Raw genomic sequence first — 27,388 nt, 5'->3', positions numbered from 1 at the left:
TAAGGAAGGATGACAAGAGATAGGTATCACATAAAAAAGGTGCATTGCCAATAAATTTTAGGATCAAAACTCCATTCATAAATTTCTTGTTGCTACACTTTCTGTCACCCTATTTCATATTTCCACTTTTAGAAAATATCCTTCCTTGGTCATATAACACCAAACAGTTATTCACAGTAGTTTCACAGTGGTGCTAATAAGTTGTTCAATAAGCACTGACTTCTCAGCAAGAAGCCCACAATATGGGCTCTGAATCAGCAAGCAACTTTATCACACATCTACATGTTCAAAATTGAGTTTTGGTTATTCAATTATTAATGCATCTCATGGAAACGTGGAGGTGATTGCTAAGGGGTCTGAAAAGATTTTCTATAGAAATTTTTTGGGTAATCTGAGCAGATAGCTTATATGGCATCCCACACTTCTTGTGGACTGCTTTTATAGATTCTTGTTTTCTTTAAGTATCACAGAAATATACCAGTAAAATGACCATTACTTTATTTCTATATCTTCATGTATTTTTTTAAAATCCACTTTAAGATTTCTTTTAACAGGAGTGAAACTAGGGTCCATTATTTGTCAGGTGGTTTTGATGACTACATAAGATGTCCTCATGCTTATTTATTCATTGAATGAAAGAACTAGAAAATAATAAGCTAATTTTGACTTATTTCCTAGGAAATCCTGGTAAAATAACAAGCTAGAATTCAAGAGTTTACCTCTCTATTCTTTCGGGAATACTCAAAAGCTTGATCACTTGCCTTCATCTCTTGTCATCTCAGGTTTCTTTTCCGGCAGACGAATGATCTTCAAGGACTGCAGCTCTTTATTATGCACTGGTGTTATTACTCTGCATTATTGCCCAGTGTCATAATAAAAATTATTTTTTTATATAAAGACAAAACTTTTTATGTAATAAATACATAAAGAAAAGACAGGCCCGGCAGACGGGGAGGGGGAGTTGCTATTTATGTCAGTGATAGGTTGGAGAGTATGGAACTCTGCCTGGGGACAGGTGATCAGTCAACAGAGAGTTTGCGGGTCAGGGTCAAAGGGACAACAGCGATGGGGGACATTACGGTGGGGATCTGCTACAGACCGCCTGATCAAGAGGACTCTGTGGATGAAGCGCTCTATAGACAGATAGGAGCAGCCTCACGCTCGCAGGCCCTTGTCCTCATTGGGGACTTCAACCATCCTGACATCTGTTGGAGGGACGGTACGGCCCGGCACAAGCAATCCAGGAGGTTCCTCGATTGTGTGGAAGACAACTTCATCGTCCAAGTAACAGAGGAGCCGACAAGGAGAGGTGCCATGCTTGACCTCGTGCTCACCAACAGGGAGGGGCTGGTTGGAAATGTAATGCTCCAGGGCAGCCTTGGCTGTAGTGATCATGAGATGGTCGAGTTTGAGATCCTCAGGACAGTGAGAAGAGCATGCAGCAAGCTCACTGCCCTGGACTTCAAGAGAGCAGACTTTGGCCTCTTCTGGAACCTGCTTAGTAAGGTTCCATGGAATAAAGCCCTAGGGGGCCGGGGGGCCCAAGACTGCTGGTTGATATTCAAGAATCACCTGCTACAAGCTCAAGAGTGTTGCATCCTGACTAGAACGAAGAGCGGCAGGAGGGCCAGGAGACCTCCATGGATGGACAAGGAGCTGCTGAGGAAACTTAGAGGGAAAAAAGAAGCTTACAGAAGGTGGAAGCGAGGACAGGCGGCCTGGGAAGAATATAGGAGCATTGCCCGGGAAGCTAGGGACCAGGTCAGGAAAGCTAAGGCCCAGTTAGAATTAAATCTGGCAAGGGATGTGAAAGATAACAGGAAGGGCTTCTATAGGTACGTAGCAAATAAAAGACGGACTAGGGACAACGTGGGCCCTCTCCGGAAGCTATCAGGAAAACTGGCCACGCTGGATTTGGAGAAGGCTGAGGTTCTTAATGACTTCTTTGTGTCAGTCTTCGCCGGAAAATGCTCTGGCCACACCACCCAGGTCTTGGAAGGAAGATGCAGGGACTGTGAGAATGAAGACCTTAGGCCCACTGTAGGAGAGGATCAGGCTCGAGACCATCTTAAGAACCTGAATGTGCACAAGTCCACGGGACCTGATAAAATCCGTCCACGGGACCTGATAAAATCCATCCACGGGTCCCGAAGGAGCTGGCGAATGAAGTTGCTAAGCCACTGTCCATCGTATTGGAAAAATCCTGGCAGTCAGGTGAAGTTCCTGATGACTGGAAGAAGGGTAATAGAACCCCCATTTTCAAGAAAGGGAAAATAGAAGAACCAGGGAACTACAGACCAGTCAGTCTCACCTCTGTGCCTGGCAAAACCCTGGGGCAGATTCTCCTGGAAAGCATGCTAAAGCACATGAAAAACAACAAGGTGGTTGGTGACAGCCATCATGGCTTCACTAAGGGGAAATCCTGCCTGACCAATTTGGTGGCCTTCTATGATGGGGTTACAGAACTGATGGACAGGGGCAGAGCAGTTGACGTCATCTACCTGGACTTGCGCAAAGCATTCGACGCTGTCCCACACAACATCCTTGTCTCTAAATTGGAGAGACATCGATTTGATGGATGGACCACTGGGTGGATAAAGAATTGGTTGGGTGGCCGCATGCAAAGAGTTGTGGTCAACGGCTCAATGTCCAGTTGTAAACCTGTAACGAGCGGTGTCCCTCAGGGATCGATGTTGGGACCAATCTTGTTCAGCATCTTTGTCGGCGACATGGACAGTGGGATTGAGTGCGCCCTCAGGAGGTTTGCCGACGACACCAAGCTGTGTGGTTCGGTCGATACACTGGAGGGAAGGGATGCCATCCAGAAGGACCTCGACACGCTTGTGAGGTGGGCCGATGCCAACCTTATGAGGTTCAACCAAGCCAAGTGCAAGGTCCTACACCTGGGTCGGGGTAATCCCAGGCGCTGCTACAGGTTGGGCAGAGAAGAGATTCAGAGCAGCCCTGCACGGAAGGACTTGGGGGTGTTGGTCGATGTGAAACTTTACATGAAGCCGGCAAGCGTGTGCTCGCAGCCCAGAAAGCCAACCGTATCCTGGGCTGCATCAAAAGAAGCATGACCAGCAGGTCGAAGGAGGTGATCCTGCCCCTCTACTCCGCTCTCGTGAGACCCCACTTGGAGCACTGCGTACAGTTCTGGTGTCCTCAACATGAAAAGGACATGGAGCTGTTGGAGCGAGTCCAGAGGAGGGCCACGAGGATGATACGTGGGCTGGAGCACCTCCCATGTGAAGACAAGCTGAGAGAGTTGGGGCTGTTCAGCCCGGAGAAGAGAAGGCTGCGTGGAGACCTCATAGGAGCCTTCCAATATCTGAAGGGGGCCTATAAGGATGCTGGGGAGGGACTCTTCATTAGGGACCATAGTGGTAGGACAAGGGGTAACAGGTTCCGGCTTAAACAGGGGAAGTTTAGATTAGATATAAGGAAGAAGTTCTTTACAGTGAGGGTGGTGAAGCACTTGAATGGGTTGCCCAAGGAAGTTGTGGATGCTCCATCCCTGGCGGTGTTCAAGGCCAGGTTGGACAGAGCCTTGGACCACATGGTTTAGGGCAAGGAGTCCCTGCCCATGGCAGGGGGGTTGGAACTAGATGATCTTAAGGTCCTTTGCAACCTTAACTATTCTATGATTCTATGAATAAGGCTATTTGTAAGACTATTTATGTAAAGAGGAAACTAAAGATGGGAATAATGCAATGTACTAACCGATCTCCATTCCTGCCTGACATACACCACACTTAACATACGCTATGAGTCTGCTGTAGCTTGCAGACAGATGACTCAGACACCAAAGCTTGTATGTAAACCTGGTGAATACCAAAATTACAATATATATAAACCACATAATATATTATTATAATGAACCAAATATAGCAGATAGTGATGGCAGTACCATTCTTCATTTTGAAGGCTGGCTTATTTTTTAAAAGACTATGATCTTGTAAGTGAACATATCCTTACAATGCATGCATATCTACACACATTCTTCTACAGTGGGAAGATGCTGTGAAAACCAACTTTTCAATATAAAGCAACTGCATTACAACCGAACATGCAAATTAATTTCCAAACTTTTGTTCCTCCATTAAATATTTTTTTTCTAGGAGCATTTCTATTCAACTTTTCTCAAAAAAGGTTCTTTTGGATCAAAACCTATTTTTCTTCTGAACTGGCAACAGATTTGAGTCGTAGCATAGGAAATTCCAATTAGATATTAGGAAAAATAATTTGACAAGAAGGGTGGTCAAACATGGGAACAGGTTGCCCAGAGAGGCTGAGGGATCACCGTTTTTAGAGACTTAATTCACAGCCCTGAGTAACCTGATCCAACCATGGAGTTGGATATAACTTTAAAGCTGGTCCTGCTTTCAGTGGGGAATTGCATCAGATAACCTCCAAAATTCCCTTGTATGCTAAATTATTTGGTGATTCTGTGAACTAAGGATGGGGTTTCTTTCATCTGACTAAATCATGTTGTCATGGTTTAACCCCAGCTGGCAACTAAGTACCATGCAGCCGCTCATTCACTCCCCCCCGCTTCCCACAGTGGGATGGGGAGGAGAACTGAAAAAAAAAAAGTAAAATATGTGGGTGAGATAAGACCAGTTTAATAATTAGTAAGGTTTCATGGGATATAGTCCTAGAGGGCAGGGGGGCCCAAGACTGCTGGTCGATATTCAAGGATCACCTGCTACGTGCTAAGGAGTGTTGCACCCCAATTGGAAGAAAGTGCAGCAGGAGGGCCAGGAGACCTCCATGGATGGACAAGGAGCTGCTGAGGAAACTTAGAGGGGAAAAAAGAAGCTTATAGAAGGTGGAAGCGAGGACAGGCAGCCTGGGAAGAATATAGGAGCATTGCCCGGGAAGCTAGGGTCCGGGTTAGGAAAGCTAAGGCCCAGCTAGAATTAAGTTTGGCAAGGGATGTAAAAGATAACAGGAAAGGATTCTATAGATACGTAGCAAATAAAAGACAGACTAGGGACAACGTGGGCCCTCTCCGGAAGCTATCAGGAGAAGTGGCTACCATGGATTTGGAGAAGGCTGAGGTTCTTAATGACTTCTTTGCCTCAGTCTTCACCAGCAAATGCTCTGACCACACCCCCCCAAATCTTGGAAAGCAAATGCAGGGACTGTGAGAACGAAGACCTTAGGCCCACTGTAGGGAGAGGATCAGGTTCGAGACCATCTTGAGAACCTGAACGTGCACAAGACCACGGGACCTGATGAAATCCATCCACGGGTCCTGAAGGAGCTGGCGAATGAAGTTGCTAAGCCGCTGTCCATCATATTCGAAAATCCTGGCAGTCTGGTGAAGTTCCCGATGACTGGAAGAAGGGTAATAGAACCCCCATTTTCAAGAAGGGGAAGGTGGAAGACCCGGGAAACTACAGACCAGTCAGCCTCACCTCTGTGCCTGGCAAAACCTTGGGGCAGATTCTCCTGGAAAGCATGCTAAAGCACATGAAAAACAAAGAGGTGGTGGGTGACAGCCAACATGGCTTCACTAAGGGAAATCCTGCCTGACCAATCTGGTGGCCTTCTATGATGGAGCCACGGAACTGATGGACAGGGGCAGAGCAGTTGACGTCATCTACCTGGACTTGTGCAAAGCATTTGACACTGTCCCAACGACATCCTTGTCTTCTAAATTGGAGAGACATCGATTTGATAGACGGACCACTCGGTGGATAAAAAACTGGCTCGATGGCCGCACGCAAAGAGTTGTTGGCAAATGGCTTCGATGTCCAGTTGGAAACCTGTAACGAGTGGTGTCCCTCAGGGATCGGTGTTGGGACCGGTCCTGTTCAACATCTTTGTCGGCGACATGGACACTGGGATGGGGCGCGCCCTCAGGAGGTTTGCCGACGACACCAAGCTGTGTGGTTCGGTTGATACGCTGGAGGGAAGGGATGCCATCCAGAGGGACCTTGACACGCTTGTGAGGTGGGCCGATGCCAACCTTATGAGGTTCAACCAAGCCAAGTGCAAGGTCCTACACCTGGTCGGGGCAATCCCAGGCACTGCTTCAGGGTGGGCGGAGAAGAGATTCAGAGCAGCCCTGCAGAGAAGGACTTGGGGGTGTTGGTTGACGAGAAGCTACATGAGCCGGCAGTGTGCGCTTGCAGCCCAGAAAGCCGACCGTATCCTGGGCTGCATCAAAAGAAGCGTGACCAGCAAGGTCCAAGGAGGTGATCCTGCCCCTCTTACTCTGCTCTTGTGAGACCTCACTTGGAGTACTGCGTACAGTTCTGGTGTCCCCAACATAAAAAGGACATGGAGCTGTTGGAGCGAGTCCAGAGGAGGGCCACGAGGATGATAAGGAGGGCTGGAGCACCTCCCCGTATGAAGACAGGCTGAGAGAGTTGGGGCTGTTCACCTGGAGAAGAGAAGGCTGCGTGGAGACCTCATAGCAGTCTTCCAGGATCTGAAGGGGGTCTATAAGGATGCTGGGGAGGACTCTTCCTTAGGGACTGTAGTGGTAGGACAAGGGGTAATGGGTTCAAACTTAAAACAGGGGAAGTTTAGATTAGATATAAGGAAGAAGTTCTTTACAGTGAGGGTGGTGAAGCACTTGAATGGGTTGCCCAAGGAAGTTGTGGATGCTCCATCCCTGGCGGTGTTCAAGGCCAGGTTGGACAGAGCCTTGGACCACATGGTTTAGGGCAAGGAGTCCCTGCCCATTGGAGGGGGGTTGGAACTAGATGATCTTAAGGTCCTTTCCAACCCTTACTATTCTATGATTCTATGTTTAAAGTACAGTATAATACTACTAAAATAATACTAACGAAAAGGGAAATAACAAGGAGAGAGATATAAAACTAAAGGGGGGGGGGGGGAACAAGAAAAAACCCCAACAAATAGCAGCGATGCATAATACAGTTGCTCACCACCCACTGACTGATACCCAGCCCGCCCCCAAGCAGTGATCAGCCCCTTCCAGCCAATCCCACAGTTTAATATACTGAGCTTGATGTGCTGTTGTATGGAATACCCCTTTGGCTAGTTCAGGTCAGCTGTCTCGGCTATGCTTCCTCCCAGCTTCTCGTGCCCGTCTCACTGGCAGAGAAGCTGGACACTGAAAAGTCCTTGATTCAGGTGAGCACTACTTAGCAACAACTAAAATATCAGTGCGTTATCACCATTATTCTCAGACTAAAGCCGAAACACAGCACTGCACCAGCTACTAGGAAGAAAACTCTATCCCAGCCAAAAACAAAGACATATATTTTATAGGACGATCTAGATGATTATCCTATGGGGAAAGACAAGCACTTACAGGAGCAAATTCAATGTAACACCTTAGTCAGTTTTCTTAGACTAGGACACTTATTTTTCATGCTTTTTTCTCTCCCTGAATTGTAAGAAAAAAAGATGACCATCTTAGACTCGATGTATATCTTCTACGCAATCTCAGGTGAGACGGATTCCAATTTGAGGAACATTTTTTTGATCAATTGCAGCTATGTGTTTATACTATACTGAGCTTAACACATAAAACTAACAGAAAGATAACGTGATAGAGTGACTTAACACTGCTTGCTACCACATATACCATAACCAAAGAGTCTCCAGGTTCACCATTTCAACCATTTCTGTGTAAAGAGAAGTATCTGACTCGCAGTATCTTTTTGAATGGAGCACTATTACAATTTGAAATATCAGTCTCCGGCATGCAGGTTAGAAGAGCTCTTGTATCACACCATATGGATAACAGACTGAACAGAGATATATAATATATTTTTTAACATAATTTGCACGCTTTGCCTAGAGTTAGCCAAGTCTATATTTTTCTCAAAGCAATTCCAACAGAGGGCAGTAATCTCGATGAACTATCCCGTTGTAATTTACAGATGTGCCCAGAGAGCCATAGGCACAGAGCATTACTATATTCTATGAGATATCAACAAGCCCCAAGATCACAGATTACAGAAACATTTAATAAAGGCATGTAAAAGAGAATAGTGTACATGATCCCCTGCTATAAGATTTTGCATTTCCTCAGTATACAAAATAATCGCGGGACGTTTGCTGGTCAACGGTTATAAAAATAATCAGCTATTAATGAATGTAGCTACAAAGACTTGATTACTACTTCTGTTAACTGTAGTATCAGGTACAAGCAAAGTGACATGCTAAAAATTCCTATATTCATTAACTGCATTTTCCAATCACAGATTTTAAATAAGATTTTACATCAAGAGAAAAGGGATCTTCTACCACAGTGCCTTGCTTGTCTTGTCTGATTGGGTCTTCCCATGCCAAGGCAGGAAAATAATTCATCTGCTGTATTGTCTCAGCTTGCAATGAAAGCTTTTAATACATTTAGAATGCAAGATCATTACGTCCACATTTTAGCAATGAGATCTTCACCGTGAATCCAGAATCTGGTGATCAAATCCACTTGAACTTTGCACTATACTAATTATAATAAAGGATATGATTTAAATAATTGTATCAACAATGACTATCATCATATATTCACAAACCTGGAGCACAGGTTAGAATTTCCACCCTTCCAGAGGAGAAGGTAACTTTGATGACAAAGTGAAAAAACTCTCTCTATAGAAACACATGGCAAATTTGTTCTTGACTGGAAAATTTCTGAAGCAAAGCTATTTTGTCAGCAACTGCCAATTTCTTGAAATGAAATGAAAGCACTTTGTGAAAAGCAACCACTTTTATCACAGAATCATAGAATGGTTTGGGTTAGAAGGGACCTTAAAGATCATCGAGTTCCAACCCCCCTCCCATGGGCAGGGACACCTTCCACTAGACCAGGTTGCTCAAAGCCCATCCAACCTGGCCTTGAAAACTTCCAGGGATGGGGAATCCCACAACTTCTAAAAAGTCCTCCTTGTCTCTGGGCAACCTGTTCCAGTGCCTCACCACCCACATAGAAAAGAATTTTTTCCTAATGTCTAAACTAAATCTCCCATCTGTCAGCTTTAAGCCACCGCCCGTTGTCCTGTCATTACATGCCCTTGTAAAAGTCCCTCTCCAGATTTCCTGTAGGTACCGGAAGGCTGTTATAAGATCTCCCCTGAGCCTTGTCTTCTCCAGGCTGAACAAGCCCAACTCTCTCAGACTGCCCTCTTAGGAGAGGTGCTCCAGCCCTCTGAGCATCTTCATGGGCCTCCTCTGGACTCACTCAAGCAGGTCCACATCCCTCTTCTGATAGGGGCCCGAGAGGTGGATGCAGAACTCTAGGTTGGATCTCAGTAAAATGGAGTAGAGGGGGGAGGAGACTCACCTCCCTCAACCTGCTGGCCAAACTCCTTTGATGCAGCCCAGCAAACTGTTGCTTTCTGGGCTGCAAGCGCACACTGCCAGCTAATGTGCAGCTTTTCATCCACCAGTATCCCCAAGTCCTTCTCCTCAGGGCTGCTCTCAATTCAGTCTCTGCCCAGCCTGTACTAGTGCTTGGGACTGCCCCCACCCAGGTTGCAGTACCATGCACTTGGACTTGTTGAACTTTATGAGGTCTGCGCTGGCCGACCTCTCAAGTCTGTCAAGGTTCCTCTGGATGGCATCCCTTCCCTCCAGTGTGTCAACCGCTCCACACAGCTTTGGTGTCGTCGGCAAACTTGCTGACAGTGCACTCGATCCCACTGTTCATGTCGCTGACAAGATGTTAAACAGCGCCAGGCCCAATACTGACCTCTGAGGAAAACCACTCGCCACTGGTCTCCACTTGGACATTGAGCCATTGACTGCAACTGTTTGAGTGTGACCATACAACCAATTCCTTATCCACCGAGTGGTTCCATCGATCACAACCATGCCTCTCCAGTTTAGAGACTAGGATATCGTGCGGGACAGTGTCAAATGGCTTACACAATTCCGGGTAGATGACATCAGTCACTCTTCCTTTATCCACCAATGCTGTGGCCCCATCATAGAATCAACTAGGTTGGAAAAGACCTTTAAGATGATCAAGTCCAACTGTTACCCCAAGACTGCCAAGTCCACCACTAAATCATGTCACTAAGGGCCTCGTCTACATGGGTTTTGAACGCTTCCAGGGACAGTGATTCCATCACTTCCCTGAGAAGCCTGTTCCAATGCCTGACCACCCTTTTGGTGAAGAAATTTTTCCTAATATCCAGTCTAAACCTCCCCTGGTGCAGCTTGATGCCGTTACCCTCTTTCCTATCACTCGCGACTTGGGAGAGGAGATCAGCCATTTCCTTGCTCCATCCTCCTTTCAGGTAGTTGTAGAGAGCGATAAGGTCCCCCCCGAGCCTTCTCTTCTCCAGACTAAACAACCCCAGTTCCCTCAGACGTTCCTCCTAAGACTTTGTGCTCCAGGCCCTTCACCAGCTTTGTTGCCCTTTTCTGGATCTGCTCCAGCACCTCAATGTCTTTATTGTAGTGAGGGGCCCAGATTTAAACACAGTATTTGAGGTGCAACCTCACTAGCGCTGAGTACGGGGGGATTAATACTTCCCTAGTCCTGCTGGTCACGCTATTTCTGATACACGCTAGGATACTGTTGGCCTTCTTGACTGCCTGGGCACACGGCTGGTTCATATTCAGCCAGCTGTCACATCAGCACCCCCAGGTCCTTTCCGCCGGGAAGCTTTCCAGCCGCTCTTCCCAAAGCCTGCAGCATTGCATGAGGTTGTTGCGGCCCAAATGCAGGACCCGGCAACTTTGCCTCGTTGAACCCTCATACCGTTGGCCACAGCCCATCGATCCAGCCTGTCCAGATCCCTCCGCAATGCCTTTCTATCCTCCAGCAGATCAACGCTCCCAGCCAACTGGTGTTGTCTGCAAATTTACTGAGGGTGCACTCAGTCAACCTCATCCAGATCATCAGTGATGATATAAATACTTATCCTCAGAGTCAGGGACAACTGAGCACTTTTCTAACATAACTGTCAAGTATGTTCTTAGAAGAGGAATATAATCCTTATGTAATTTATATAAAAAACCGTGCAACTTGTAATGTAATTTTTCCTCTAATCACATGCATAAGAAATAAAAAAAAAGCAGAGTAGAAATGAAGGAAAAAAACAACTTCAATTTTCTAAAAGAATATATCCACTGTGTTTAACCAATCCAAAATATGGATTACATTAATAGATTGTGGTGTGAATACATCAGCAGCTGTAAACTCTCTTACTTAAGGGAGGAACTTCAATTTTCTAAAAGAATATATCCATTGTGTTTAACCAATCCAAAATATGGATGACATTAATAGATCCCCTCATCCAGATCATCAATGAAGATATTAAAACAACACTGGACCTGACACTGAGCCCTGAGGGACACCACTAGTGACTGGTTGCCAACTAGATGTGACACCATTTACCACCACTCTTTGGGCTTCTGCCATCCAGCCAGTTTTCAGCCCGGCAAAGAATATAACCTATCCAGGCCATGAGCAGCCAGTTTCTCCAGGAGAATGCTGTGGGAGACAGTGTCAAATGCTTTACTAGAGTCCAAATAGACCAATGTCTACAGCCTTTCCCTCTCAACCAGGAGGGTCACCTCGTCGTAGAATGAGATCAGGTTGGTCAAGCAGGAACCTGCCCTTCATGAATCCATGCTGACGGGGCCTGATCCCCTGGTTTTCCTGCACGTGCTGTGTGATCGCACTCAGGATGATCTGCTCCATGACCTTCCCTGGCACTGAGGTCAGGCTGACAGGCCTATAGTTTCCGGGTCCTCCTTCCTGCCCTTTTTACAGAAAGGCGTCAGGTTGTCTAACCTCCAGTCCTCGGGGACCTGCCCACTAGACCAGGACTGCTGATAAATGATGGAGTGGCTTGGCAAGCTCCTCTGCCAGCTCCCTTCAGCACTCTTGGGTGGAAACCATCCGGCCCCATATACTTGTGTATGTCTAAAAGGTGGAGCAGGAGGTCACTAACCATTTCTTCCTGGATTATGGGGACTTCAATCAGCTCCCCATGTCTGTCATCCAGCTCAGGGGACTGAGTACCCTGAGGATGGCTGGTTTGACTATTAAAGATTGAGGCAAAGGCAGTATTAGGTACCTCAGCCTTTTCCTCATCCTTGGTTGCTAGGTTTCCTCCAGTATCCAATAAAGGATGGAGGTTCTCCTTGGTCCTCCTTTTTATTGTTAATATATTTGTGAAAGTACTTTTTTATTATCTTTTATAGCAGTGGCCAGATTAAGTTCCAGCTGTGCCTTTGCCTTTCTAATTTCTTGGCACTCCTGGGGTAATAGGAGGGGGGTCCAGGCCCTCTGTTCCTCTCAGCATAGAGTCACCAAACACAACCACTCTGTTTTTTTCTACTAGAGTTGGTCATGATACAAGGGGTTGTCTGACTCACCTGCGGCAACTCTTCCAACCTGGACGATCCCTTATCTACTTCATTATCTTCCTCATTTTCCTGTTCCTCAAGTACCAGGGCCTCATATCTGTTGTACAGGGGTACCTGGGAAGATGACATAAGCTAGGGAGACAATACACCATCCACTCCGAGGAGTAACCTGCTTCCAACCTCCCCTGTCTCCTAGGTCCCCTCCATCTGCCTGGTGGCAAGAGAGTAGGGGATCCTTAATTTCTTTTGGTTTGGGTGGCTGGCTTGTTTCTCTCAGGAAGGTAGAGTACAGCTCCACCAGTCAATCTCCTCCTCAGATTCCCTTATACACATAAGCCTTTCCACTTCTTCCCGTATCTCTGCCACCACGCAGAGCAAATCATCAGCCTGGTCACATCTTGCACAGGTAACGTCCAGCATCAGCAACAGGCTCTGGCACTCACTACAGCCAGATGCCTGGATGGCTACATGTTTTTGAGGCACCTCTGTCTGGGTCGACACATCCTTTTTGTTCAGCAGAGAGGAATTTGTTTTCTATGCCTTCTGCCGAGAGGATACCATCCTTGAGCACCTTCTGGATGACAAATGGCTGAGTTTACCTCTTAAGCTTGATGGGCTTCAGTGCCCTCCCTGCTCGCCCTGCCTGCGCAAACTGATGCTCTGCTCTCCTGGTCACTTGCGCTCCCAGGGGGAGTGGTTTTACGTGTTTAGGGGTTGGTGGCGGTCCCTCCTGGTGCTGCCCCCTATGAGTCAGCTGCTTGCGTCAGCAGAGCTGCTGGCTCCTGGGCAAGTCCTGACAAGGATTTGGGGCTCCCTTGGTGCTCTTTTCAGGAAAGAGACCTCCGGACGCTGCATTTTCCCTCATGCTCCAGTGCTGAATGCCACCAACTTTGTCAGGCACAATTTGCCCTTAGTGAAGCCATGTGGGCTGCCACCAATCACTCCCTTATTGTCCACGTGCCTTAGCATATTTTCCAGGAGGATCTGCTCCGTGATCTTGCCAGGCACCAAGGTGACACTGGCCTGTAGTTCCCTGTGTATTCCTTTTTTTCCTTTTTAAAAATGGGCATTATATTTCCCCTTTTCCGGTCAGTGGGAACTTCACTGGACTGCCACGACTTCTCAAATATGCGTGACCAGCAGGTCAAAGGAGGTGATCCTGCCCCTCTACTCCGCTCTCGCGAGACCCCACTTGGAGTACTGTGCACAGTTCTGGTGTCCCCAACATAAGAAGAACATGGAGCTATTGGAGCAAGTCCAGAGGAGGGCCACGAGGATGATACGTGGGCTGGAGCACCTCCCGTATGAAGACAGGATGAGAAAGTTGGGGCTGTTCAGCCTGGAGAAGAGAAGGCTGCGTGGAGACCTCATAGCAGCCTTCCAGGATCTGAAGGGGGCCTACAAGGATGCCACAGAGGGACTCTTCATTAGGGACCGTAGTGATAGGACAAGAGGTAACGGGTTCAAATTTAAACAGGGGAAGTTTAGGTTAGATATAAGGAAGAAGTTCTTTACTGTGAGGGTGGTGAGGCACTGGAATGGGTTGCCCAAGGAAGTTGTGAATTCTCCATCCCTGGCGGTGATCAAGGCCAGGCTGGACAGAGCCTTGGGCGACATGGTCTAGTGTGAGGCATCTCTGCCCATGGCAGGGGGGGTTGGAACTAGATGATCTTAAGGTCCTTTCCAACCCTTACTATTCTATGATTCTATGATTCTATAGATAATGGCTTGGCAACTACATCCACCAGTTCCCTCAGGACCCACGGATGCATCTCATTGGGTCCCATGGACTTGTGCACCTTCAGGTTCCTTAGATGATCTCGAACTGATCTTCTCCTACAGCAGGCGGTTCTTCATTCTCCCAGTCCTTGCCTTTGCCTTTTACGACTTGGGCAGTGGTGGCCGGAGCTTCTAATTTTATTTGTACTTCATGCATTTTTTTCCAGTCAGCTATGGCACAGGCGGTTACAGTCTAACAGAAACTGTCGTTCTTCCCTATCAACTAATTTGGCTGGGACTTCAGGATCCTCATCTCCGAGTCGGAATAGGTATAGGAGAGCTCCAACAACCTGCCATTTCACAGGGTTCCTCAAGCTCAAGGGATTCTTGCTGTTCTTCCAGACCTCGCAGGTTGGATTGCAGCCTTGCTGAATTTCTCCTCCTTCAGATCAATATGATTCTGTTTCCTGGGACTACTAGCCTCCACTTGGACAGATCTAGCACAGGCTGGAAAATAACCCTTCACAAATTGCATGATTTGGATAACTGTAAATTGACATATGTTATTTCATTTAAGAGAGTACAGCATGTAAAACCACATTGTCTGACATGTTTTGCTGCTTGACCTTTCCCTTATGTCAGCATATTCATGAAACCAGGTCTTCATGCAAAAAAGCATATAAGGCTTGTTCATCTCCTTGATATTTTTCTAAGAAGTTAACTGATATTAGGAAACTAATACAACTCCATCTTCCCTCCATATATATGCTAATCTTGCCTTCACTTTGTACAAAATATGTCCTAAACTATGATGACAAGTTCATATGAATTAAGATGAATAAATTATATAATATATATTTACATGTGAAAAGAGAAATTTAAAATATTATATAATTGTTTTCATAATGCAGCCTTCAACCTTGCATACACTTTATTCCTCTCTCAAACACTAGCATTTCTGCCACCACTGTGCTCTAATTTCTGGTTTGCCAAATTGACCTCTGCAAACAAAAATTTACAGTGAAGGGAACGGGGCCCTGCCCTTCCTATATGAAAGCAGAGGCAGATCTCTAATTGTGTATAATGAGCTTGATTCTACATTCAGGTTTTTTTAGGTGCAAGGATGAAGGAAGCTGTTGGTCTTTCTTTAGTAAATGTGGAAAGTGCAACAGGGGTCCTTTAACTTACAGATCTGATGTCAGTTTCTATGGGCTTAAATGCAAGAGGGACTAAAGTGCAATGCTATGGAGAAGGTCCTGAAACAGATGTGATGCAGCTGGCCAGCAAATGAATGAAATCTGGCAGACATGTCCTAAGTATCACAGGTTAGACAACTTCCTGCAACAAAACCATCTGCAGAAAAGGAACTGTTACAAAAGAATTTCCCAACTGAGGAACTCTGTGTGCTTTAAAGTCATTATTCATCTCTGTCTCGAAGATTAACCTAAAACCTGCCCATGGCAGGGGGGTTGGAAGTGGATGGTTCTTTCCGACCCTAACTATTCTATGATTCTATGAAAACTCCGACATAAGCTTATTTTACTTCAAAATGGGTGAATACAGTCACCAGTACTTCAACCTCAAGGATCCTGGCCATTTGCCATGACTTACCCGCTTATGAAGACGTTCTGCTTCTTCCTGATATGCAGCAAGCTGTTGCTTCCATTGTTTTACATTGGCAGTGGACTCCAGCAGAGCTGCCGTGAGCTTAGCATTATTACCCTTGAGTGTGGCCAGTTCTGCCTCCCAATGCTTGCTGATTGTCGAACTGCACAGACAGAATGAGAATGGTCAGAGCCCTCACATCTCTTCTTTCTTTTTTTTTTTTTTTTTCAAAATATCCAGGAAAAAATAAAATTGTGCAAAAATCCTATGACTGAATGACCAAATGAGAATCCAAGTGCTCAAATAATCAAAACTTTAAATTCAGAAAATATTAATCAACGGATTTTTTAACATCGCCATATCATTACTGGAAAACATCCTCTACCATCCCAGTTCCACAGGGTACTTTTGTAAAACAAAATGTTAAGGATGATGAAATCCACTTATCTTACCAAAAAGCAACAGCATGTAATTCTAGAATATATATATTGCATTAGTCATCATTTAAATATATACGTATTGAGAGTAAGTGCTTTTAACTTACTACTTTATGAAATATTGTAAAAAAAGATTTGTCACCAACTTGATTAAAGAGAGCTAATGTAGTGCTTTGGAACTACAGGTTAGTTGTCTTAATGCAAATGTTCTATGCCTGAAATATACTTTTGTTATTAAATAACATTTAATTTCTACTTACAAATTCAAAAGTCTTGAATTTCAACACCATAATACTGTTAATGTGCCATTCTTCAGTAATATTGGCAAAGAGACCAAAGATTGGAGGAGCATAGAGATATTATTGCTTTATTGGCAATTGGGGAGGAGAATTGAAAGAAAGCAAAAACCCATGGGTTGAGAATAAGAACCATTTAATAAATAAAGTACAGTACAGTACTACTAATAATAATGATAAGGGAATAACAAGGGGAGAGAATATAAAACAACAAGGGGAAGGGAAAAATAACAAACATGAGTGATGCACAATACAATTGCTCACCACCCGCCGACTGATACCCAGCCTGACATGAGCAGCGATCAGGGCCTTGCGGGTAACTCCCCCCAGTTTATATACCGAGCATGACGTGCTGTGGTATGGAATACCCCTTTGGCTAGTTTGGGTCAGGTGTCCTGTCTCTTCTCCCTCACAGCTTCTTGTGCCCCTCCTCACTGGCAGAGCATGAGAGACTGCAAAGTCCTTGACCAGTGTAAAAGTGCTACTTAGCAACAACTAAAACATAGCTCTGCATGGATGAACAAGGAGCTCCTGGACAAACTCAAACACAAAAAGGATGCCTACAAAGTGTGGAAGCAAGGAGAGGTTACCTGGGAGGAATACAGAGAAATTGTCTAAGCAGCCAGGGATCACATTAGAAAAGCTAAAGCCCTGAGAGAATTAAATCTGGCCAGGGATGTCAAGGGCAACAAGAAAAGCTCCTGTAAGTATGTTGGTGATAAAAGGAAGACAAGGAAAAATGTGGGCCCTCTTCAGTAGGAAGCAGGAGACCTGGTTACCTGGGACATGGAGAAGGCCGATGTACTCAACGACTTTTTTTCCATGGTCATCAGTGGCAAGTGCTCCAGACACACTGCCCAACTTACTTACAGAAAGTGAAGGCAGGGACTGGAAGAATGAAGAATTGCCTGCTGTAGGAGAAGATCAGGTTTGAAATCATCTAAGGAACCTAAAGGTGCACAAGTCATAGAATCATAGAATGGTTAGGGTTGGAAAGGACCTTGAGATCATCTAGTTCAAACCCCCCTGGGCAGGGACACCTCCCACTAAATTGGGTTGCTCAAGGCCCTGTCTAACCTGATTTGATGCATCCGCGGGTCCTGAGGGAACTGGCTAATCTGTCATATTTGAGAAGTTGTAGCAGTCTGGTGAAGTTCCCACTGACTGGAAAAGGGGAAATATAACCCCATCTTTAAAAAGGGAAACAAGGAAGACCCGGGGAACTACAGGCCTGTCAGTCTCACCTCAATGCCCAGCAAGATCATGGAGCAGAACCCCCTGGAAACGATGCTAAGGCACATGGACAATAAGGAGGAGATTGTCGACAACGCACGTGGCTTCACTAAGGGCAAATCGTGCCTGAACAAATTTGGTGGCCTTCTATGATGGGGTTACAGCGATGGTGGATAAGGGAGGAGTGACTGACGTCATCTACCTGGACTTGTGCAAGGCATTTGACACTGACCTGCATGACATCCTTGTCTCTAAACTGGAGAGGCATGAATTTGATTGATGGACCACTTGGTGGATAAGGAATTGGTTGCATGGTTGCACTCAAACAGGCTCAATGTCCAAGTGGAGACCAGTGGCGAGTGGTTTTCCTCAGAGGTCAGTATTGGGCCTGGCGCTGTTTAACATCTTTGTCAGCGACATGAACAGTGGGATCGAGTGCACTGTCAGCAAGTTTGCCGACGACACCAAGCTGTGTGGAGCGGTTGACACACTGGAGGGAAGGGATGCCATCCAGAGGAACCTTGACAGACTTGAGAGGTCGGCCAGCGCAGACCTCATAAAGTTCAACAAGTCCAAGTGCATGGTACTGCACCTGGGTGGGGGCAGTCCCAAGCACTAGTACAGGCTGGGCAGAGACTGAATTGAGAGCAGCCCTGAGGAGAAGGACTTGGGGATACTGGTGGATGAAAAGCTGCACATTAGCTGGCAGTGTGCGCTTGCAGCCCAGAAAGCCAACAGTTTGCTGGGCTGCATCAAAAGGAGTTGGCCAGCAGGTCAAGGGAGGCAATTCTCTCCTTCTACTCTGCTGTGCTGATGGAGGAGAAGCTCGATATGACCCAGCAGTGTGCGCTGCATCAAAAGAAGCGTGAGCATGAGCCGGCAGTGTGTGCTCACAGCCCAGAAAGCCAACCGTATCCTGGGCTGCATCAAAAGAAGCGTGACCAGCAGGTCGAAGGAGGTGATCCTGCCCCTCTACTCCGCTCTCGTGAGACCCCACTTGGAGTACTGTGCACAGTTCTGGAGTCCCCAGCATAAAAAGGACATGGAGCCGTTGGAGCGAGTCCAGAGGAGGGCCACGAGGATGATACAGGGGCTGGAGCACCTCCCGTATGAAGACAGGCTGAGAGAGTTGGGGCTGTTCAGCCTGGAGAAGAGAAGGCTGCGTGGAGACCTCATAGCAGCCTTCCAATATCTGAAGGGGGTCTACAAGAATGCCACAGAGGGACTCTTCATTAGGGACCATAGTGATAAGACAAGGGGTAACGGGTTCAAACTTAAACAGGGAAAGTCTAGGTTAGATATAAGGAAGAAGTTCTTTACTGTGAGGGTGGTGAGGCACTGGAAAAGGTTGCCCAAAGAAGTGATAAATGCTCCATCCCTGGCGGTGTTCAAGGCCAGGCTGGACAGAGTCTTGGGTGACATGGTTTAGTGTGTGGTGTCCCTGCCCATGGCAGGGGGGTTGGGACTAGATGATCTTAAGGTCCTTTCCAACCCTAGCTATTCTATGATTCTATGATTCTATGACCAGCAGGTCGAGGAAGGTGATTCTCCCCCTCTACTCCACTCTCATCAGACCACACCTGGTGTACTGAGTCCAGCTCTGGGGACATCAACACAAGAGGGACGTAGACCTGCTCCAGCACGTCCAGAGGAGGGCCGCAAAGATGATCAGAGGGCTGGAGCACCTTTCTTATGAAGACAGGGTGAAAGAGTTGGGCTTGTTCAGCCTGGAGAAGAGAAGGCTCAGGGGAGACCTTATTGCAGCCTTCCAATACCTAAAGTGTATATACCTACAAGAATATGGGAGAGTTACTTTTTACAAGAGTATGTAGTGATAGGACAAGGGTGAATGACTTTAAACTGAAAGCGAGTCGATTTAGATTAGATACAAGGAAGAGGTTCTTTACTGTGAGGGTAGTGAGACACAGGAACAGGTTGCCCAGAGAAGTTGTGGATGCCCCCATCCCTGGAAGTGTTCAAGGCCAGGTTGGATGGGGCTTTGAGCAACCTGGCCTAGTGGAAGGTGTCTCTGCCCATGGGAGGGGGGTTGGAACTCAATGCCTTTTAAGGTCCCTTCCAACGCAAACCATTGTATGATTCTATGACGATTCTATAAAGATACAATGCTAGAGAAGAAAATGCCTAAGTATGGTTTTGTTCACTGCTTACTGAAATACTAAAAATCAATAGAAATAGGAGAGGTCATAATGGATGGGAACCTAGCTGAGAGTTGATTTCCTGTTATGACTGAGAGACATTACAAAGTATGGTTTTTGTCACAGTGTATTCGGCAGAGTATATATGTTTATCGTGACTGTTTGTCAGAAAGAGGCAGGAAAACATAAGGGTGCAGCTGTTCTATGACCTTCATACTTGGCCGCACCAGGGTAGCCTGGCCAATGCTCTCGGCATGGACAACATTGATATCATAAGAAACTGCAAAGCTCCATGAATAAACAATTACAGATCTGGCATAAAGGCATAAAGCCGGTTGCTTTTCTAAGGGTATAAAAACAGGACCCTCTTGTAGCCAAATCTGAAGCCTCACGTATGAGCGGACGCACCGTGTAGGAATTTTCCCAGTTACCTGAGACTCCTGGCATCGCCTGCAATGGGGCTTCCCAGCTTGAAGCGTGGGCCTGGATGATAATTCGGTGGTAATTGCTGATGTATTTCTTCTTAATCTCTGTTCTCTCTATGCAGTAATGATTTGATGCATTGCTAATTTTCCTCTGTACTTTACTCTCTCTCTATATATACACGTATATCTGATTTGCTTTATTGTACTTATTTACTATATATAGAGATGTATACCTGATTCGCGTTAGTGTGCTTGTTTGCTTTAGTGTGCTTATTCGCTTTAGTGTGCTTGTTTAATAAACTGTGCGTGTTATACAGCTAGTGTATGGTCGTTTTGTTGTGCACCCTACCTGTCAGCAGAACAGAGGTCTTGAAAGTCACTCCATGGGATGCAGAAGATTTGGTATTAGCACAAAACTAATGCTTCAGCTGCAGTCCTTATCAATCAGGGATTTAAATCCCAATCTTGACCCAATTTAAAGTGGGCAACAAAGAGAAGAGTTACTCTTCTCCACAAGAAACAATGTAGCTTCCAAGCTTCTTGTATTGTCAGCTAGTATACATTGGATGTGTTTACATAGGTAACATTTAAACTCTGCTTCTCATTAAACTTGCAGAGTTAACAACAGTTTTATGCATGTCTTTTTTATACTGTATCACAATGCAAAAGACTTGTATTTAACCTGAATCATCACATTAGCACTTAAGAAAATCCCTCATTCCTCTGAAGAGGCCCAACTTTTATTTTAATTTTATCCTTTTAAAAAGATCTCATTTTTGTCTTAGTCATTTATTTCATATAATAAGGAGATACTAGGTTATCTCTTCATGAAGGCCATAATAGCAAAATAGATATCTCTGTCTTATAACTTCTATCCCTTAACAAGAGCAGACATAACTAATTAATTTCTAGCTTTTTTTTTTTTTGCACTAATTAAAACCTTGTAGACCTAATGTTTTATCACATACTCTGAAAATTAAAAAATAAAAAGAAAAATTCCCTTGCTTCTTTATCAGCATCACCGGAAGTAGTTTTTTTCTCACACCTGTAATGTATCTCATATTTTTCACAACCCATACCCAATGAGTTTTTTAGTGCATTAAATTACTGTTGAACACTAGGCATAATTCCTTGGTGTTGCTATGGTACCAAATACTTCAAATATTCCTACAAAACTACATTTTCAAAAGCAACCTAAGTTATTTAGGATCTTACATCCCGCTTTCTAAAATGACTAGGTATTTGGCTGCGAAGAAAGTAAAATTGACTTGGGGTCCTATGGCACTTAATCGCTTCATGAAAGCAATTAGATGATGTGGTTATCAGCAAGTCAGATACCAGGACACGGTGACCCTGACACTAAAATGATCTTAATTACAGTCACTTTCATTCTGGAACTCATTTGTACACACAAGAATTTAAAGCAGTTTAACTGTAAATTCACACTTTGAATTAGTATGGTTTAATTTTGCTGAGGCCCCTGGCTAGACAAACCCCTCTGTTCCTTTCAAAAATCCTACCTATAACAACAATTTACGTGTACATTGATACAACCCACACCGTCAGCAATGTAAGAGAAGAGAGTATTTGTCTGCCCCACAGTTCTCTCAACTTCAAACATGCTGTGGTAGTAAGGACAAGGAACAACTCTTTTCCCAGTGACCACATCGCCACTAAGTAAAACAGGGCCAAAAAGCCCTGAGCTTCTGAAGGCCATACAGACTAGGGAGTCTGTACTCCTCAAACTGCTCAGGTCCACACCAGCTGCCAGACAGACCCCGAGCACAGTTTGCACATAGTCAGGTTTAGTGCCCTTCCATCTCTATAGTCTTCCAAAATCACTCTACCAGGCTTTATGCAATCTGCAACCCTCCCGTGCCCATCTGAAACACTTCTGGGCATGCAATGCACATCCTTGCTTTTGTGCAAGGAGAATACTGCTCTGGTGGGTGGCAAGGCAGCCCTCAAATCACTGCAGGCATTTGGAACTGGAAAAGTACTCCATATAAAAGAGTAACTGTGTCTTACAGCTGCAAGGACACTGCATAGGCCCAGAAGAGATCCAGTGTCAATTCTATAACATGTAGATATGGTTCAGACCATAAGCCTTGGTGCCAAGGACTGTTTTATTTCACCATATAGATGTGACCCATGAGGCCGTTGCAGCTACAGGCTGATTCTACGGAGCTCAGTTGAGATCCTCAGCATTGCAACTACGGAGTAAAGACAGCCAGAGCTACACTCTGAGCAACTACAGCCACATATAGAGCAGTGAGGTGGCTAAAGGGACCTCTCCCAACCCTGTAAATCTGACATGCACCACATGTAAGGAGTGGAGATCCTCTGCACAAGCCTCTGTCTGCATTTCTAGGTACTGTCAAGGCTTAAACTGGGGTGCATTGTGCCTCTGCTGAAGACAGACAGCGTCAAATGTGAAAGATTTTCAAGTACTTATTTTAGATCTTAGTCGAACCTTCTGTCAGTGATACCACAGGTTATCTTAGTCTCTAAGACCTCTTAATGCTGATTCCTGTCTTACTTTCACAGCAAACACTGAATTTAGCAGAACAATCACTACAGCTGCAGGCCCTCGCAACTCCACTATCAGGAATAGAAAGACATGCTATGGAATGCCCTACAGAAATGCTCATATGCGATTAGGCAGTTGCATAAAGGTTCTGAATGATGACTATTCGGCCTCCGCCCAGCTAGTGGATTAGGTTATCTTACAATATCAAATAATAACTACTGGTGCAATTCATTTTTGCATTACAGTTGCCAGTTTGCTTATCCCAGTTAATACAACATGTATTAATTGCACAGTTACTCTAGGAGATGAACTGTCAGTTTACATGCTGACAACAAAGTAATTTTATTCCATTAAGGGAAAAGAAGCTACGTGAGAGTGTGGCAAATTTAATTAAGTTTAATTTGTCTCCTGTGATAGCCATACACTTACTTAGAGTCAATAGCCCAAACTAAACCATCTATGGAGCTGTCAGAAGTACTTTGAAAAACAAGCAGCAAGTCGCATGAACTATGTGATCACAGTAAACCATATATTGACTGCATAGGTTTGAATAGAACAACTTGCTAGTGAGTTGCAACATTTATCAGTGGATACTGCCACTCATGTTTGTTTCTATCTATCTATCTATCTCAGCCTTTTAAGCGAATGGAAGTTATAAATTTGCCTTGTTTAAACCAAATCTGAATTCAAGAAAAGACTAAATTTCTTGCACTATGTTGATCCTAGAATCAATTTTACTAAAAGGAGATTAAATGAATGGAATAAAAAAGAAATTTGATACAAAGGAAGTCTCTGATACTGGTGCTTTTTCTATGAACTGCAGGTTAACACTCAGAGAAAGCAGTCCCTATGTAAGTTTCTTTCTCCCCTATTGTAAAAATCACCAGTTTTTCTTTGAGGAAAAAAACCCCAAACACAGCACCTTCCCTTAATTCACTGGTGGTTTCCTTCAGCTTCTTTTGAGAATGATGCATAGGGCAGATGATTTGCAGTTGGACTTGACAATCTTAAAAGTCTTTTCCAACCTAAATGATTCTATGATTTGGCTCATAAGTCGGCTGGAAGTTAAAAAAAATAATAATTTATAGACCCTTTTTTCCCAGTTCAACAATTGAAGCAACAATTTCAAAGAAGAATATAAAGCTTTGCTCCCCACTTCTCTCACCTCCAGTTTACAGAACTCATCACAAACCCAACAGAGATGCCGAGAGTATGAAATTGTACGTGAGTTTTACTAGTTGTGATTTCACAGACAACATTCCATCCTTTCCTCGTGAAAAGGATGTCATGGTTTAAGCCCAGCTGGTAACTCAGAACCACACAGCCATTTGTTCACACACACACACACACACCTCCCCCGGGCAGGATGGGGAGGATAAGGAGAATTGAAAGAATGTAAACCCCACGGGTTGAGATAAGAACAGTCCAATAACTAAGGTATAATACAAAACTACTACTACTACTAATGATAAAGGAAAAAACAAGGGGAGAGAATATAAAACTAAAAAGGGAAAGGAAAAAACCAACAATAAACACAAGCAATGCACAATACAATTGCTCACCACCCGCCGACCGATACCCAGCCTGACCTGAGCAGTGATCTGCCCTTCCGGGTAACTCCCCCCAGTTTATATATTGGGCATGACGTGCTGTGGTATGGAATACCCCTTTGGCTAGTTTGGGTCAGGTGTCCTGTCTCTGCTTCCTCCCAGCTTCCCGTGCCCCTCTTCACTGGCAGAGCATAAGAAACTGATCAGAGTAAGCATTGCTTAGCAACAACTAAAATGCTAGTGTGTTATCAGCATTGTTCTCAGATTAAAGCCGAAACGCAGCACTGCACCAGCTACTAAGAAGGAGAAAAATAAATGTTACAGCTGAACCTAGGACATCGAGACTATGCCTGTGTGCCCTGACACTTTTAGAGAGCTTTTTTTTTCTCACATTGCGAGCTCTATTACACTTTCCCTGATAAGGTACCTAGACTAGAAAAAAAGTAGGACAAGCAGCATGATGTGAAGACATTTAAAATCCAGCTTACCTGAGCCTCCCTCTGTGCTGAACATTAAGCCCAGCACAAATGATTCCTAAAGTGCTGAAGTAGAATTAAACAAGAATGCTAAAATCTCTAGAGAGTACAGAAAGAAGGTGCTACACAATCAGTGTTGTCATGTAATTACATCAGTTATAAATTTCACTGTATTTCCTAAATAAAGCGAACATGTTAATTCTCAGTCGTACACAGTGATCAGATCAAAATTTGTATATTTAGGAAACTATTTTAACTAGCCTCTTAAAATTGAGGCAAATTTAATTTGAATGTATTGACTACATAAAAAAGCATTTGGCTTCAGAGAATGAACCCATATCTTATTTCTATACCTATTCTTACCATAGTGAAGGCCCTGCCCCCCTCTTTTTTTTTCCTTTAGCAAACTACAGAGTTAGATAACTTATTACAAGCATGAAGTGCAATTCAGTTTTAGGGTTTTGGTTTGTTTTGGGTTTTTGTCTGAGATGTTATGTTGTTTAAATAAAATTATTTTCTAATTTCCACTGTGGTTGCAGTCTCCCAGAAGAACAGTTTCCACTAATTTTGAGATGGAACCTTTTGCATTTTGTGACAGGAAGACAGAACATCATTATATCGCAGTGCCACAGAGTAAAATCTGCAAAGGCAAGAACCCTACAACCAAAGTTGTTCACAGTGAATGGACCACTAGTAATGTTACATTATTCTACTTCATTACTGACAAAATTTGATAGCTGTTTGGTGCCACTGTGAAATACTTTGATGCTGCTTATGAATTGCCAGTTGCGCACATCTCACCAAAGTGCTATTCAGCAACTTGAAATCATCTCAGCAGAGCCCCCATTATATGATCAAAACACTGATAAACACAAACTTCTTTCTGCCTGTACTACAAAATGTCAGTGGCATCTACAGTGACATTAAAAGAACTCAAAAGATGTGACACTTTAGGTACAGAAAGCTTCCCTAAAGCATAAAGCTGATGTAAAATTACAGGAAATGTTGATCTCTGGTTAACTGTATTCCCCATTTTATTCTTCAGGCTAACTCTTCCCTCAAAAAGAGAATATATGAAGTACTTCATATTTTTGACAGACAAAATATTCCACTTCTGTGTTTATGTGTACCTGCCCCTAACCTTTACCCATGTCTGCAGGGAGTAGGTCAGTGCTATTTAATTTCCACTGCAAGGGGTGTGCCTACCATAATGCAACAGAAAATAATCAACATGATACAATTATTTTCAATAACACAACTTCTGCAGGTGCATTCAGGCACATTCTGAAATGGCTTACAGTAAAGCAACTTTGGACTTGACTTTATGAGTGAGCTTTTATTCTAGTCTTCTGGGGACTTATGCTATCTGGATAAGAACTTTCACCTGGAGAGCGGGCCAAGTGAATGAAACAGCCCACCAGGGAGCCATGGTAGGGTGACAGCAATGCCAGTGTTGCTTCCATAGAAAACAGGAAGCACAGGATCATAATGTTGTCAGGAGGTACAATTTAAGGAAGGACCTGGTAAAGACAGCTTAGTGGATGAAATCCATCTTCCCCAGGTTTAGATGTTTGAAAGGTAAGAGAAGTAAGTATCCTCAGATGGCACTTCATCTGACCCATCTTGGGTGCCTATCTATCTAGGAAGAAGTGTATCGGGCACTATGGAAGCCCCTCAGGCATAATTTTTTGGCCCCTGTGTCACATGAGTGTGGCAGAATTTGTCAGTTCTCCACCGGAGAACCCAGGCCACAGCATTCTCCAAAGGAATCACTACCTTAACTAGGTTTACTTGTAAATCCTATCTCTAAATAAGGGAGAAATTATCGGCAATCTTAATTCATCTGACAAAAATGACACACTCCAGACTATCATACTAGTAAGAGAGCATAGATCTTTTGGATTAGATCAAGCTTTTTACTTCATGTGAAAATCAAAAGCTACTAGTCCTTGGTCCTACACAGCTACACAGTTTATGAAATTCGGTCAGCTCTATTCCAAATGAATTCTGGGGGAAAAAAAACCCAAACAAACCCTTTGATGAAAGTTATTTTTTCTATAAGGGATTAATTTAAATATGAAACAATTCTTTAAAAAAATATATTAAGTTAGTGCTCGTGCTATGAATTTTCAGTATAGAGTTTTCTAAAATGCTTTTCTGTTCTTTGCCAAACTTCAGCTTTTAAATATACATTCTTTCAAGAAGTGGGTTGTCCTGGGTTTGGCCGTGACAGTTATTTTCCTCCTGCTTAGTAGCTGGTGCAGTGCTGTGTTTTCGACTTTAATCTGAGAACAGTGCTGATAACACACCAGTATTTTGAGTTGTTGCTAAGTAATGTTTACTCCGACCAAGGACTTTTCAGTATCATGCTCTGCCAGTGAGGAGGGGCATGGGAAGCTGGGAGGAAGCAGAGACAGGACACCTGACCCAAACTAGCCAAAGGGGTATTCCATACCACAGCACACCATGCCCAGTATATAAACTGGGGGGAGTTACCCGGAAGGCCCAGATCGCTGCTCAAGTCGGGCTGGGTATTGGTCGGCGGGAGGTGAGCAATTGTATTGTGCATCACCTGTGTTTATTGGTTTTTTTTCTTTTCCCCTCTTAGTTTTATATTCTCTCCCGTTGTTATTTCCCCTATCATTATTATTA

The 27,388-nt window shown here is 44.5% G+C and overlaps 1 protein-coding gene across 1 annotated transcript in view; it reads right to left on the bottom strand.

Annotated features, from left to right (window-relative positions):
- The window catches only part of LOC115618986 (homer protein homolog 1-like), a 132,667-nt gene that overhangs the window by 34,655 nt on the left and 70,624 nt on the right, over positions 1 to 27,388 (bottom strand). Inside the window, exon 6 of the mRNA XM_030511004.1 lies at positions 15,640 to 15,796. Within this exon, the coding sequence (XP_030366864.1) occupies positions 15,640 to 15,796 (157 nt within the window). The remainder of the gene's footprint in view (positions 1 to 15,639; positions 15,797 to 27,388) is intronic.

This window comes from Strigops habroptila, chromosome W, assembly GCF_004027225.2.
Source record: "Strigops habroptila isolate Jane chromosome W, bStrHab1.2.pri, whole genome shotgun sequence".
In the NCBI taxonomy this organism is placed as follows: Eukaryota; Metazoa; Chordata; class Aves; order Psittaciformes; family Psittacidae; genus Strigops; species Strigops habroptila.
This window is presented reverse-complemented; position numbering and strand designations above follow the sequence as displayed.